At 37.7% G+C, this 16685-nt stretch overlaps 1 protein-coding gene across 3 annotated transcripts in view; it reads left to right on the top strand.

The window, feature by feature from the left end:
- The window catches only part of LOC101740626 (uncharacterized), a 209655-nt gene that overhangs the window by 127901 nt on the left and 65069 nt on the right, over positions 1–16685 (top strand). For all 3 annotated transcript variants that reach the window (XM_038016229.2, XM_062673105.1, XM_062673106.1), the window contains exons 3-4: positions 9226–9367; positions 10417–10614. In XM_038016229.2, the coding sequence (XP_037872157.1) occupies positions 9226–9367; positions 10417–10614 (340 nt within the window). The remainder of the gene's footprint in view (positions 1–9225; positions 9368–10416; positions 10615–16685) is intronic.

Genomic DNA, 16685 nt, shown 5'->3' with positions numbered 1-16685 from the left:
ACCGCCCGGCCTGTTCCTACTCTGCATCATCATGTGTTCCAGTTTAAAAGGTAGCAATACGGATAACAACACGTCCTACCAGCAGTAAATGATTGGCGTAAGCAGTATTTTGGTAATAACCTCAGAGAACGATATTACCAATTCTCTAGTGAACTATTTAGTCGCCATTTAGGTCTGGTTTCCGAAAATCATTTGGGAACCGACTCTCTAAGATTTATTGTTTCTGAATCCATTCATCACTGCTCGCGACACATGAAAGGATTTCACAGACAATACCTGGAGAGTACGTGTTTCATTTATTCATAATTTGACGTAAGACATCTCCAAACGCTTGAGCAAGGAATTTAAGACTCTGTTATTTAAACAATAACCCTTTATCATTAATGCATTGTGTTGTTTCAAGGCATTAAGTGATTTTGTTTGTGGATAAGATAACATGGAAAGTAGAATGTATTTTGTATGCAAAATCTGTTTTATTTCAAAATTCAAAAGAATAAAACATAGTGATTTAGATCGCGTGGAACAACGGGATGAAATTATACAATTAAATAAATACACAGTAGGTTGAGAATAAAAATGATTGGTAATAACTTTGTTACGCCGGTAAGAGTAACGCTATCTATTGCCAAATAGTCGAACGAATGTTGAAGGATCTAGTAGCATCTAGAACGCTCGAAAATTACAGCGCCATCTATTGTCAGATAGCAGAAACACGTAACTCGAAATGTGTGGAATATTCTCGATAAGTCTAGGGATGTGGTGGCAGTCAGTAGTAATCGGAACTACTCGAAGCGAAACAGCGAACGGATCACGAATTGGGAATTTTAAAGTGTTTGTGGAGTGTTTTAAGTGTTGAATACAATTTTTAGTTGTACTGTGGTGGAACATTTATTTATCCCGAACCCCAGCGCGTAACAATACTAACCGAATAGAATTAACAGAAATATAGACAACAAAAAAAAGTCGACGCGAAAATGTAAATGCAAATACAAAAATTACTTAGAATTTTTTCGATGGAATAGTCTCAAGTTTTCAATAATAATAGTCTTCTTGGCGAATTGAACTTCACTAATACCTTAAGATTTTATCCAGCTACTTTAAGAAATTTAATTTTCAGTTTTTTTATTTTTATTACCACACTACTGAATGCTCACGACCCACCTGGTTCTAAGAGGCATCCGAAGCTCTTAGATATCACACAATTACACACAATGTGAAAGCCGCCATCCACCTCCCATATTTTTACTTAAATTATTTCGTGTATGCTTTTTATTTATTTATTTATTACACTTCATGTAAAATTTACAATGGCGGACTTAATGCCCAAGCCATTCTCTACCAGTCAGCCAAAGGTAGTGCAGATTAAATAGTGGTAGGTGCAATGAAATTTATATTTTATATATTGTTATTTTTTCCAAAGTAATTATAAAAAAAAAACCAGTTTTTTTTTTTTTTGCAGACCATTGCGCTCCTTTATGAATAGCACCCGGGGCTAAATCCCCCCTCGACACCCTCTTGCTACACCACTGTGTTGTAACACCGCCCATAATAAATCCAGTATCATCCAGTAAAACAGCTAATGATATCAAAGATAGGATTACTCAAATTTCTGGAATTTACCACGAACATTCGAAATTAAGCCGGGCTAATTCTCTTCATCCGAAAGTCGAGTAATCTCTTAATCGGATCAGAAACTATTTTTATACCTGACTAGCTGACACGGCAGACTTCGTAGTGCCTCAATCGATAAACAAAAGACCTAAACTTTTGTATAAAATAAACTTAAAACAAACAAAAGGAATCCGTCCGACGGAGGACACATCAAAGGAAAAACCAAATTGTTATTTTTATTTAATTCCGAGCATTTTCATATTTATCTACCTTTTAAACCTTCTCTGGACCAACACAAATAATTCAAGACCAAAATTAGCCAAGTCGGTCTAGCCGTTCTCGAGTTTTAGCGAGACTAACGAACAGCAATTCATTTTTTATATATATAGATTAGTTGACGAACAGTTAATCGAAACAAAAAAAGTATCTTTTCGCGATTCTTAGGTTTTTTTACTCAATTCAAACATACATAAAAGCAAGATTAAGCCGAAAAAGTTTTTTTTAATTATATTAAAAACAGCGTCCTTATACTGTATTTGACTAAAGCGGTTTTGGAACAGAGTAGGGTGAGTTTGCTTGAGTTGTATCGCCTTACGTATTTTTTTTTTCATTCTGAGTGAACGAATCGTTGGAATAAAGTAACTTTTTTTACTGGTGGTAGGTAACCTCTTGTGAGTCCGCACAGGTAGGTACCACCACCCAGCCTATTTCCGCCGTGAAGCAGTAATGCGTTTCGGCTTGAAGGGCAGGGCAGCCGTTGTAACTATACTGAGACCTTAGAACTTATATCTCAAGGTGGGTGGCGCATTTACGTTGTAGATGTCTTAGCATCAGGTGGGCTGTGAGCTCGTCCACCCCCATCTAAGCAATAAAAAAAGGTAAGGTGTAATTTTTTCGATAAATTTAGGGTAGTTTTCCACATGTCAGTCTCCCGGGAACACTTCCCGAAAAAAACCTGAATTTCAATTGGATGAATGCAAAAGGCTGACCGTAAATGTTTTATGACCCGAGACGCTTAGATAAATGTATTTTTTTTTAAACTTTGTCGATGTTGACGGTGCTTATGTGTTGCTGATATCGCGAAACAGCGTGGCTACGGAAGCCCAAAGACGCGAACGCTGCCTTGAGACATGAGGTCGAATTGCCAATTGTATTGCATAGCGGTCATTCAATCTTTTCTTTCTTGTATCAGGTCAATTGATGCAGGTCTTCGATAATTGAATAACAACAGATGGGCCGTGTTTGTTATAGAAATAGGCTGAATTTCTGGTGGCAGGGCCTCTTGTGAGTCCGCGCGGGTAGGTACCACCACCCTGCCTATTTCTGCTGTGAAGAAGTAATGCGTTTCGGTTTGAAGAGCGGGGCAGCCGTTGTAACTATACTTGAGACCTTAAAACTTATTTATCAAGGTCGTTACTACACATCACAAGTACGTCTTCATTCGCTTCAAAGAGTTTTAAATAACCCGATTTTTCGATATAAATTGACCAACAGACATGTCTTGTTCAAGTTATTTCTGTTCGAGTTCATTTATCGATTTCTTTATTCTGGGATCACGGACGCGACGGCCCCTATATATAAGTATATATGTAAACGAGAAACGGCTCTATTGCCAATATACGTTTGTATGTAGATAATTTGTATTTATCGCAATCGTTAAAGCTCAAATTTGTCCGCACGAATTACGGAATTAGGCTTCCAATAATGTGACGTATACCATTGGCCGGTCGCGTGTTAGGTAACGGTGTTGATAACATATCGATGGTCATGCATCCTTTACTGGTGGTAGGGTAAATCGTGAACCCGCGATGAGTAGACACTACCCTGCCTATTTTTGCCCAGAAACAGTCTTAATGCTGTAATTTACAGGTGGTAGGACCTCTTGAGAGTCCGTGCGGGTAGGTACCACCACCCTGCCTATTTCTGCCGTGAAGCAGTAATGCGTTTCGGCTTGAAAGGTGGGGCAGCCAGGCATCCAGGCTCCTCCGAGGTTCGTTATGAGGACCAGTCCTGTGCAGTCTGCATCCAGCGGCCTCGAGAGAACTATAGCAATTCTTACCCAAATACCATCGGGACTCAATACGAAAATCTTTGATCAGTGTGTGTTGCCAGTGATTACATACGGCAGTGAAACAAGTGAGGCTTATCAGAAGTCACCCGAGGAGCAATGAATTCGCTTGTGAATGTTGATGGCCACTGGCCGCAAATTTTCTCCGCACACACACAGCTCCGAAAACACCGCTTAAATAAACTACCTACGACTTTTTTTTATTGTTTAGATGGGTGGAACAGCTCACAGCCCACCTGGTGTTAAATGGTTACTGGATCCCATAGACATCTACAACTTAAATGCGCCACCCACCTTGAGATATAAGTTCTAAAGTCTCAAGTATAGTTACAATGACTGCCCCACCCTTAAAACCGCATTACTGCTTCACAGCAGAAATAGGCAGGGTGGTGGTACCTACCCGCGCGGACTTACAAGAGGTCCTACCACCAGTAACCAGTTCTGCATTCATTAAAAAAGATATGTGGTGTCGTGGGACACCGGATAGGAACGAAGTTCCTTATTATAAAAATATAAATTTTAAATTCTATTCGAGGTATAAAGAAAATAAAACTGGAGGTTTCGCAACAACCCACGGTCATTCGGTAACGTGCGAACTTATTGTGGTACACTTCATTCACGGTTGTTTGCATAAGAGTTAGTGTATTGCGCAAACGAACGCTCTGAGATCGTGGTCAATGAATGATAAAAAATATGTTATCTTTTGTAAGTTATTACAAAGTTAGGTCCTACACTGTGTGCATCACTACACAGTATAAAACAAAGTCGCTTTCTTTGTCTCTATATCTGTATATCCCTATGTATGCTTAAATCTTTAAAACTACGCAACGGATTTTGATGCGGTTTTTTTTAATAGATAGAGTGATTGAAGAGGAAGGTTTACATATATAATAACACCATTAAATAGTGGAGAAATCAATAATAAATTACAGTTTCCGAAGCGAAGCGAGGGCGGGTCGCTAGTTACTAATAAAAATCTTACGTTACGGACGTTTTTTGCGATTCGATTATTGAAAACTAAAGAAACACATTCGTTAGGATAATCGAATAAAGCTTTCGTTTGGCTAATTTATTCCGACGGCATAATTGAGTTACTCCGAAATGCCCCGCCGGGCGACAAATAATTCAGACAACGCGGCCGCAGATCGAAACACAGACAAACAATTTGTTCAATTATAATTCGATTGTGTGAAGCGTTAAACAAGGCATACATTTTTTTATCGAATTTCCATTAAAATTTTTCAATTTCCAGTGAATTATTTAACGGCTTCGTGTGATTTGCTTCAAGTTTTAAGTTTTTCGTGTTTCATATTTTTTTCATTATTGCTTAGATGTGTGGACGAGCTTGCAGCCCACCTGGTGTTAAGTGGTTACTGGAGCCCATAGACATCTACGACGTAAATGCGCTACCCACCTTGAGATATAAGTTCTAAGGTCTCAGTATAGTTACAACGGCTGCCCTACCCTTCAGACCGAAACGCATTACTGCTTCACGGTAGAAATAGGCAGGGTGGTGGAACCTACCCACGCGGACTCACAAGAGGTCTTACTACCAGTAGAAAACCAGTCATATAGCTCTCTATGTAACTATAGAGATGGGAAAAATTGGTTTATTTATTTTAATGTCGAGGAGTGAAAGACTATTCGGTTTAAGCGAAATTTCGCTTAATACGCGACATTTATCTTTAATTGCAATTAAAGGTCCGTTTTGTTTGGTGTTAGTATCAACAATTCGATGTTTTTAATTGAACTTAATGAAGCTCAAAAAAAAACTTCAGTGTAAGTTTTTTTTGTTATAATATTTTTTTCAAAATGTTAAATTTAAATGACCCTCCTGCAATGCTGCAGAAATTTCACCCTTATAATATACCTATGTAATATGTTTCGTATTCTGAAAATTTACGGCAAGCTGAATCTATAGAAAAAAACAGTTTCCTATATAATCGGAAATTGCCTTAAATATCACTGCGAAAACTTTTTGGTATTGTTTTTCATTGTTGTTACACCTTATTTCAATTTAGATCCTCAGCTAGCAAACAAAACCTGCTTATGGAACTCCATTCCAAAAACGAGACAAAAACAAATACAATTAGAACTCTAATGCTAATATAATTAAAGAAGATATTAACTCTGACTAGAATTCGAAGCTAGCCAGTACTCAACGTTCCAAGAACTTTATTTTTAATTTTTTTTCCACTTAAATCGAAAGCCTTGAGAGGCTATATCAGCGTAGCCTTAACTAGTGGGTGAGCTCACGGGGCTAAAACCTGATGACGTTGCTAACACTGGCCCTAGCAAGAACCGTTCTTCGCAGAATCTACCACCGGATCGGAAACGCGACCCACTGAGAAGATCCGGCGAGAAACTCGGTGGGAAGTGTCTGAGGGTTAATTTACTCGTCGAGCCCTTCGTCGAAAGCGACGGGTACGACGAGGACGATGACCGGGTCCAACAACTCGATCGATATAGACATTTAAGTACCCCGTATGGGGAAGATTAAGGCGTGTCGAAAGACAACAAACACTACATCAATAATCAGTTCCGAAAAGTAACATAGAGTAAAGTATAATAATATATAATAGAAGAGATCTACATTTAATATTATAATATTATAAAGAGGAAAGATTTGTTTGTTTGTATTAAACAGGCTCCGAAACTACTTAACCGATTTGAAAAATTCTTTCACTGTTTGGAAGCTACACTATTCCCGAGTGACATAGGCAATAATCTTTTTTGAAAAAAATTAGGGCTCCCTACTAAAACTCCAATAATGCAATCCAAGGTGTAAAAAAATTACCTAAAATATTCTTTACATCGCGGACCCTACGAAAACTATTGATGATAGAATAAAATAATGTACTACGACTTTGTAGAACACATTATTATTTACAAAAAGTGTCGCGACAGCATATGTCTAACTATTATAGTTATGCCGCAATAAGTGTTATTTTATTTTTAAAAAAAACAATGTCAAATATCGTTGAAATTTTTGTTAAAGACCCGAGCGGAACCGTAGCGAGCCGCTAGTAAATAATAAATTATTCATTATCATCTCAGCCTGTAGCTGTCCACTACTGAACATAGGCCTCTCCAAGTGATGTCCAATGCGGCCATTCCGTTGCCGCATACATCCAACGTAGCCCAGCGATTTTCACTAGGTCCATTTAATTTAATAAAACTATCCATTATTTTCAAAGAGTTGGATAAGAGAACACAATTCAATTATACACCTTATTCTGACTTACTCTTATCAACTGAGGTTTCTATAAAATAAGCAGCCCAAGAGCTTTTAGGAAATTGACGAAATACACCCACATGTCAAGCTAATCTAAAAGCAGTAGCAGGTTGAATTTATCAAAATAACAAAAAGTTTTGATGAATGTAAAGTGAGAAAATTTTCCATATTTATTTAGCAACATTTTACGGTAGGTTTCAAATTTATAAATTTAACAACTTAATCTAGTTTTAATAACTACTCTACAACTTTATTACAACTGTTGTTTCGGTGATAAAACTTTTGTCATTCTCGTTACCTCGAACGAGTGAATAATATAATTTTATGTAGTATAACCTCTTTTTAATTGGCATAATATAAGCAAATTTACGCTCTGGCTAGCTGGTTTAAAAAGTTATGCCCGAAACCACAGACAACACAAATATTAAGCGCGCCATACTTTAACTTGTGACGATGACCCGATCGCATTGGAATGAAAAAGGCATATATCTCTCCAAACCGGAACGGACCACTGCTTCTTCGGATAAAAAGGCCTACCTATATACCTCAAGAATTAAATTAATTTTTTCTGTGGGCTGTATAGGTTCTTGGGCAAGTTATCCCCATTCCCGGCGAATGCGAGGCCGGAGGATATGTAAGTCATAAAAACGTACACACGATAGCAACCGAACGCTTTGGTAACGCTTAGCTGTCCTAGCAAGCACGACCTGGTACCAAAGTGCTCAATACGAATGCCGATTAGACTTTCGAATGGCTCTCGAATAATATAAGCGATTGCTTGCGTCTATGACATAAGAAACGTCAAACGTCAAAATGTGAATTAAAATTGCAAAAAGGTTTTTCAAGTTTTTTTTTTTTCATTAATTTGACAGCCACTTCGAAAATCATTATGCATATACGTAATCGACCCGATCAATGGCTTCACACAAAAAAAAAACATGCAATAGATAACATTAAAATAATTTAGAACACAACCTTGCACAGCCGGACGTATAGACGCCACTGTAATGCTGAAATATTGTATTGAACACAGTATGTAATTTGATTAAATTGTAAATGTCCGTGAACGAGATTAGTGAACGTTGACATAAATACTTCACTATGCATGTTGTAATACCGACGACTCGCTAATAACGTAACTCGAAACATCCACGATTACGTCTGTACGATTCTGCGAAACGAAAATTAGCTTCAAACAGTAATCTATGGCATTTTTTTTTAATTTACAATCAAAGGGATACATATTATTATGCCTATCTAAAAAAAAGTAATAAATATCGCTGAATCGTCCAAGACGTATCCTATTCGAGAGCTTTCCAACAAGAACACAGCACAGCACTCCACCGCCTCAGTGTAACACGCTGCGTCCCTTTGTAGGCAACCAATCATTGCGTCGAGCTCGTCAAGCTCACACAAGTCAGTCCAGGACTCTGAGAGGCCAGGGTCTGACACAGACAAACGCGGCCATAAATGGAGGCACGTCCAAGCTGTCATGGCATACTACCAGGCACTCAGGAAAATTAAAAGGTCCGATAGACGAACGGGTAATGCCGCATCGTTGTCGATTTTGTATGTTTGTTTGTTTCCCACTAATGTGCTACCTTCGTCTGCGTAGGTACTTCGAGAATGTCCTCACTGGTTGTGTGTTTATCTTGTGATAATTGTGCCTTTACTAGTTCACTTTAAGAAGTCTCCTCTACCTTCCTGTTTTCACTTGGAGAACGACTTTCGATATTACTGTTTGATGCATCTCAATGTTTTCGATTCAGTATTATGTATAGACGGTGTTTTATTTAAACTAGAAACTTAGAATTAGATTTAGAGGAAACTATTATAGTTCTAACTCACTGAATCTTCACTCTACAGATCGTAGGCATATGTTTTGTTTATTTATTATATAGTATGGTGCGTTGCAGCATGTCAAAAAGGTAGATTTATTGCACGTTTCAATACATACCTATACTATTGAACACTAAATTCGCAGTGCACCGATTCCAACTAAATTCTTCTATTCAATTCTAGATATAAAATATTCCAGCATAACTAGATGTTGCATAGCTGAACTAAATAAAATTGAATATTGAATTAATCAGGATGGAGTATTTTACGAACCTTAACGAATAAAATTCTGGAAGCATGGCTACTTTTGCTTAAACACTCTCCCTAAGTGGGAGCGTTCGATGACCTGATTGTGGGAACTTGTTCGCAATCGCGCCTGTCACAATCGACAGTTGCTATTGCTATCAATTAACGCAACGAGGTCTTTCCAGTAAGTTTTGATGATTAATCCCTTTTATTTTAAATGATACAGAACAAAATCGAATCAGAGATGGATGAAGTTGAGGACCACAGTGCAATTGAGTTCGGCTATACAAAAGAAACCGCCTTTGAAAAGAGAAGATTCTTTCTTGAAACGATTTTCGACCAGACAGACACCTGCCACTCAGGAGACGGTACGTCATAGTTTCATATCGTAAAATCACTTTTATTAAAGCTTTGACCTTTCTTCAGTCTGAGCGACACCTGGATTTGCATCTCCCTTTGCGAATATATATTTTTAAAAGAAAAATCAAAATTTATTCTAAAACTTCGAACCAAATTTAATCAAATATATCTCAAAATGAAACTGGAATAGAGTCTTATTTCCTTCACTAAAATGATGTAAAGATTATTCACGAATGCAAAACCGAATTTGTAATAATGTTCACTCCATATAGCGCAACGAAGTTTAGACCTAATTCTTAGAGCACAGTGGTTCTTATTGCCTTCAGCCCGAACACAAAACAGATCTAATGAAAGCCCCGTCTAGAGAGATATATTGTAAGCTAGTCAACATGCAGGCTGGTGCCAGATAATGTGAAATGGAAGTCAACATCAACAATGAGATTACTGTTGAATGACTCAATTATTTTAATACCTCAATAGATCCAAATGAAGTTTTAAATAAAAAGGTCACAAGTGACCATTGGTTTCAAAGTCCTTAAAATATATTGAGCTAGTAGTGAGTTTTGAAGATTGAGAGAGTTGTTGGGTTGATTAGGCTGATTAACACTCCACCCCTAGAAATTTCTTTGCATCAGGTTTTGAAGAGCCTTGCCTATTGACAGCATTTTGGTTATCTATACCCATGAGAAACAGGGACTCATCCAAATTAGTTTGGACCTACGTTTCTCTGGTATCTAAGCTAATAAAGGATCAATTCGTCGGCCGTCTGGTGTAGTGGTAAGTGACATGGTCACTACACAAGGAGGTCGCGGGTTCGAATCCCGCCAAGGGAAGATATTTGTATATAAAAAAAAACAATGTATTTTCCAGGGTTATGGATGTTTATTAAATATATGTATGTGTATAATAAAAATCTTACATTTATTTCCGTTATCTGGTACCTGTAACACAAGCTCTTTACGAACTTAGCACGGGACCAGTTAACGTGGCGTGATTGTTAGTAAATATTTATTTTATTTATTTAATTAATTTGAAACGTTTTTTTTTTTTTTGGCAGGTCGAAGATACAGGCTCGGAGGGTGCAACTGGTGAACATAGATCAACGAACCGTCACAGAAGGCGTAAAGTCCGCGCCCCGCGCACTGTAGTGAACCCCGACGAGAACTTTTACTTCTACTGGCTCTGGGTGATCACCATCTGCGTGCTCTATAATCTATGGACGCTGATCGTGAGACAAAGCTTCCCTGAGTTACAGGTAATACAGTTATGATACATCATAATGTCGTTATATACGTTTAATTATTAGAGGTTAAAGAATGAAATTGCCAATTTGTACTGAAAAATTGAAATTCGTTTTTTTTTCATGTAACATATTTATTTAATTAAAATATCTACCATTACTATCTATACATTGCTGCCATCTAATAAGAAGGCAATTTATACCTTTGCGATAGAACTCTGGTGCTCTAGATTCTACAAGCTATGTGAAAGCATTTTGTACTGCCTCATGGGAAGACAACTTTTTATCACGTAGAAAATTGTTCAAATCCCGAAAAAAATGGTAGTCCGTTGGAGCAAGGTCTGGCGAATACGGAGGGTGAAGCATGGTTTCTAATTGCAATTCCTGTAGAGTTGAAACGGTTTCTCGTGCTATATGAGGTCTCGCGTTATCATGGAGCAATAATGGTGAAAGATCGATTTTATTTCTTTTTTTTATTGCTTAGATCGGTGGACGAGCTCGCAGCCCACCTGGTGTTAAGTGGTTACTGGAACCCATAGACATCTACAATGTAAATGCGCCACCCACCTTGAGATATAAGTTCTAAGGTCTCAGTATAGTTACAACGGCTACCCCACCCTTCAAACCGAAACGCATTACTGCTTCACGGTAGAAATAAGCGGGGTGGTGGTACCTACCCGTGCGGACTTACAAGAGGTCCTACCACCAGTGATTACGCAAATTATAATTTTGCGGGTTTGATTTTTATTACACGATGTTATTCCTTCACCGTGGAAGTCAATCGTGAACATTTGTTAAGTACGTATTTCATTGGAAAAATTGGTACCCGCCTGCGGGATTCGAACACCGGTGCATCGCTAGATATGGATGCACCGGACGTCTTATCCTTTAGGCCATGACGACTTCATGAGTCGGGGCCGTTTCACTGCAAAGTTTTGCTATCATTGTTCTGAGTTCGGCATAGTAGACATTTGCCGTTATTGCTTAACCAGATTGGAGAAAGCTATAGTGATTAACACCATGCTGAGGCCACCAAACAGTTACCATTACCTTTTTATTGGTAAGCTTTGCTTTAGTACACTGTTTCGGCGTTTGACCTGGGGTCAGCCATTGCATTTTTTGCTTACGGATATCGTAAAGAATCCACTTTTCATCACATGTCACAATTCGATCAAATATTACTTCATTTCTGTATCGATTCAACAAAGCAACCCATGTTTCAACACGCATTTCTTTCCGCAGATCAGTCAAATCATGAGGCACCCATTTTCTCATATTTTTTTTTATTGTATTGATTGACGCAAATGAGTCAATATTGTTGGTAAGGTAACTTTAAACCATGCCGCTATTTCCTGGGTAGTTTGGCTCGGATCGGCTTACACCATCTCTTTCAATTCATTGCTATTCAGATGTGTGGGCGGTCTTTCACGCGGTTCGTTCTTCAAATCATAATTTCGATATTGCGAGCTGTTTCTGCAGCGTTAGTTCCACGTCGGAACTCTTATTCAAAAATCACTGGAATTTTTAAAGTATCCGTCTTTCTTGTCTAAGCTGAATAAAAAAAAACAACTGAAAGTCTATAATCGAATGTTGCACAGTTTTTAAAAGTAGAACTTCATAGATACCATTTTTAAAAAAATCACTCAAACCATGAAGGTTTTATTTAAATTCGAAGTGCCTATCTTATACCTTTAAACGAGCAATTCTTGTATATTAATATATGTGTGTAATCTAAATTTCGGAAACGGCTCCAACGATTTTCATAAAATTTAGTATACAGGGAATTTTGGGGGCGATAAATCGATCTAGTTACGATTTATTTTCAGAAAATGTTGTTTTATTCGTGTTTTCAATAATCAACTCTTCCGGACATCTATTGGCGAATAATAATACTATTTTTCTTAATTGAGGGCAACTATCGCTTTAAAGACACAACAAGATGGCGTTATAAAAAAAAACGAGCAAAGCTCGGTCATCTTCTAGTTACAATTAAATAGCAATTTCATACTTTAACCCCTATTATATGGCGAGACTATAAGTAATTCCATGCAGCGTAATCTAGCTGTGCGACTGCGTGGAAATGCGCTGGAATATTGCAGATACACTTTCTCCGTAGTAAGCATCTGTTTTTCATGCAACGCGTTATATATTTGATTTACACTTGGGGTAAAAACTTGAAATACGTCTACTATGTAAATATGAGCATGCCTGATTGAAAATGAAACGTAAAAAGGTTTTTTTTTTTTATCATGTGATATACAATAAGTATACCATATTGTAGACTTTGGACAAAGCGCATTAAATAAACGATTTTCCTAAAACAGTATAAATGGTAAAATACTTTGAAGAAAATTAAGGGATTTTCCGACCGCAATACGGTTGGTGTTAGATTTAACCCTTTGAGAATACTCCTGACCCTACAATTCGGATTAAACATAGTGCAATCGTATTCTGAAAGGGTTTGAATTTGTTCCCATTCTTTTCTCCCATTTCGAGCTATAACTGTTAATTATAGTGGATACTATCAATATACTAGAAAAAAAAAAACACAAAATTCACGTTTTAGGGGTACAATATTAGTCACATAGTGCATTTGCTTCTATGCAGGATACAATAGTAATGTATTTTTTTTAGCAGCTTCTATTCTATAAAATTAGATGATTAAGCGAAACACCAATTAAGACTTTAAGGTCTTTACAGGTGCTTTACTTTACACTTAAGTGCGTAAAGTGTAAACCGATATAATGCCCTCGTCCGTATCTCCGTTGCGGTTGGTAAAGAAAAACCTTGACCTCTCTTTTGTGTGGAGACCGTAACTTTTATTTTATTTTGTGCTAGAAAGAGATGACTAGATATCTAAGATGTCACATTGAAATAAATTTCTCGCTGCGAACGCGTTTAAAGCTCAATAAAATTAAATATTATTCTTCATCCTCAATGTTAACAACTAACCTTAAGTCTTCATACAAATAGATTTTACTTATTTTCATTAGAATCACTCCTCGAGTCAATGTAATCATGATCGATTGAGGTCAGTTCACTTGGGACATGAGGTCGAAGTTAAAAATATATTTTAATGTTGACTGTTCCATCAATCATGAACGCCATATCCAGGTCTGTGGCACCTTTCTGCATGGACTCATCATCCTCCTTTTTAAACTTTATTGCCTTCGTAGGCAAAAAAGTATATCCACCCTCCTGGTGGTTAATGCTAAGCACAGCCAAATCGCTGTCTATCGCCATAACGCAAAGTCAGTTCGGAATATTGCTGGGTATATTTTTATAACGCAAATTTAGCTTCTAAGCATGTTTATTAGGCCTCAGAAGTGTAGCCAATCGTTGTGTCAACACTATACCCTATTATATGTATAAAGCCCATAATGAATTGAACCAGACTATACTTTGCTACATTTTCGCAAGACGTTTATCTAAGTCGAATCGTGTTTCTTCCAGAATACTTTCGGTTCAAATGTAGTTGAGTTCCACAAAATAACACCTAGTATTATTTCCGAGAAAAACCTTTACTCTTTTGTGTTTATTTTCACTACGTTTTCCATTGGTATAGATTTGTTGCGTTGCGAAACCGGCGTTGAGGGAAATGAACTAAAGGGGCCAAATGGGTTGTGCTCTGAAACGTACCCTTCTGCTTGGATAAGCTCGTGTTTTGTATTTATATCTGATTCTGGAGAAGTTGGAGCTAACGGAAACCTTTATTTTTACTTGTGAAGATGAAATTTTGATTATCTAACTCTGTATCAAATTCTCACATGTCATTCTGCGTTCGCACCTCGTTTATCGGAATGAGTGATTTTTAATGCTTGTTAGGAATTCATGAGCTGTTCATATGTTGTTAATTTAGAATAATCGGCAAGCAAGTCATTTCGAGAATAATGCGTTTCAGAAAACCAATATTCGCCCAATTATCAGAATTAAATCATAATCACAGACACCTCAAGATGCACTTTTATTTAGATGTTACATTTTGTCTTTTAATTCTTGCATCAGCATCATCATCCTTTCCTATTACCCTCTGCTGGGGTGTAGGGCTCAAATCAAATCCTTCCATTCCAAGGGTGGGGCAGCCGCTGTAACTATACTTGAGACCTTAGAACTTATATCTCAAGGTGGGTGTCGCATTTACGTCGTAGGTGTCTATGGGCTCCCGTAACCATTTGACACCAGGTGGGCTGTGAGCACGTCCATCCATCTAAGCCATAAAAAAGAAAAAAAGACAGTGGTGAAAAAAGGGGTGGCTCAGCTAATGCTATTCAAAGTCGATAAATGAGCGCTGATTTTCAGTCACCCCCGTTTCTTGTACCTAGATAGAAGATCTCCCGATATACCATGAGACATGCATGTCTCAAATGTAATGGTGGTGTTAACAATGTTGGTATTAACACTCGCCACTAAATGCGAAGTAATTCGATTCTATAATAATAATAACACAGTTTTATAATAACTTAAGACATGTTTTATCCCATCTGTTCAACTTATTTTTTTGTTTAATGAATCCAGAAATTATATGCTCTGGGAGAAATTTTTGATGTACGGTATTATATGGTTCGGCATATCCTTCAAGAAACGAGGCTTAAAGAGTCTCCAGCGATAGGCAGTGACCTTTTTTTTTATTGCTTATTGCTTAAGTGAGTGAACGAGCTCACAGCCCACCTGGTGTTTAGTGGTTACTGGAGCCCATAGACATCTTTAACGTAAATGCGCCACCCACCTTGAAACATGAGTTCTAAGGTCTCAGTATAGTTACAACGGCTGCCCCACCTTTCAAACCGAAACGCATTACTGTTTCACGACAGAAATAGGCAGAGTGGTGGTACCCACCCGGGCGTACTCACAAGAGGTCCTACCATCAGTAAAAAGTGACCAAAGCGACCAGCGACCTGGGTCGTACCAACATCGACTACCCCAGGCAATACCAAAAAAGTACAAGCTTCTACGTCATATGTCACAAAACCCAATGAAAATTTAATAACAATAGCAATATTTTCATAAAACACTTGTGTTATTAAAAAAAAACTGATATACGAAAATTGTTTAAGTACGGATTATTAAAATAAAAGAATGCTGAACGAAGTGGAAAAGAGAATAACAACAATTTGATTCAGTTAAATAGATGCTGTATTACTGAAATAAATTCCTGTGAATTTGCGGTCGCATTTACGCTAATACAATTATGCACCCTAGCGTAGGGTTGACTCCAAGCTCGTTTTCGCATCTACCACGCAAGTAAAATAGCAATAAACATGTAAATGACAGATTAAGGATGACAAATAAATTCCCCTACAAAACAGTTCGGTGACTGACTCGAAAAGACTGGCTATGTACTAAATGGTGCGCACATTCCGCTCACAGATATTACGCACAAAGCTGGGATGATCGTGCGCAAAAAAAAACCAGTAACTATGCGTGAATCTCTAACAATATGTAACGACTTCTATGAAAAAGAACCCACATTATATCCCCGGCCATAGGAAAGGCCGCAATGCTAGTATTTCCTGCTCTCCACATCTGATAACGAATAAACAATAATAATACATAATAATAATAATAAATATTTACTAAGAATCACGCCACGTTAACTGGTCCCGTGATAACTTCGTAAAGAACTTGTGTTACAGGTACCAGATAACGGAAATAAATGTAAGATTTTTATTATACACATACATATATTTAATATCAAATCAAATCAAATCAAAAAAGTTTTATTCAACATAAATGAAAGTACATACTTGTTGAACGTCAAAAGAACTACCGCCAATTTTTATTTAGAATTAGCCTCCGTCCTGAGAAGAATTGGCATATATACATCCATAACCCTGGAAAAGACATTTATATTTATCATACAAATATCTCCCCTTGGGGGGATTCGAACCCGCGACCCCCTTGTGTAGTGACCATGTCACTTACCACTACACCAGACGGCCGTACAATACCAGATGGCATTGTACGGCCGTCTGGTGTAGTGGTACAATAACATCGTTATTGTACCAGTTTACTGGTGGTAAGGCCTCTTGGGAGTCCGCACGGATAGGTACCACCACCCTGCCTATTTCTGCCGTGAAGCAGTACGG

This window comes from Bombyx mori, chromosome 16 (assembly GCF_030269925.1).
Source record: "Bombyx mori chromosome 16, ASM3026992v2".
Lineage (NCBI taxonomy): Eukaryota > Metazoa > Arthropoda > Insecta > Lepidoptera > Bombycidae > Bombyx > Bombyx mori.
This window is presented reverse-complemented; position numbering and strand designations above follow the sequence as displayed.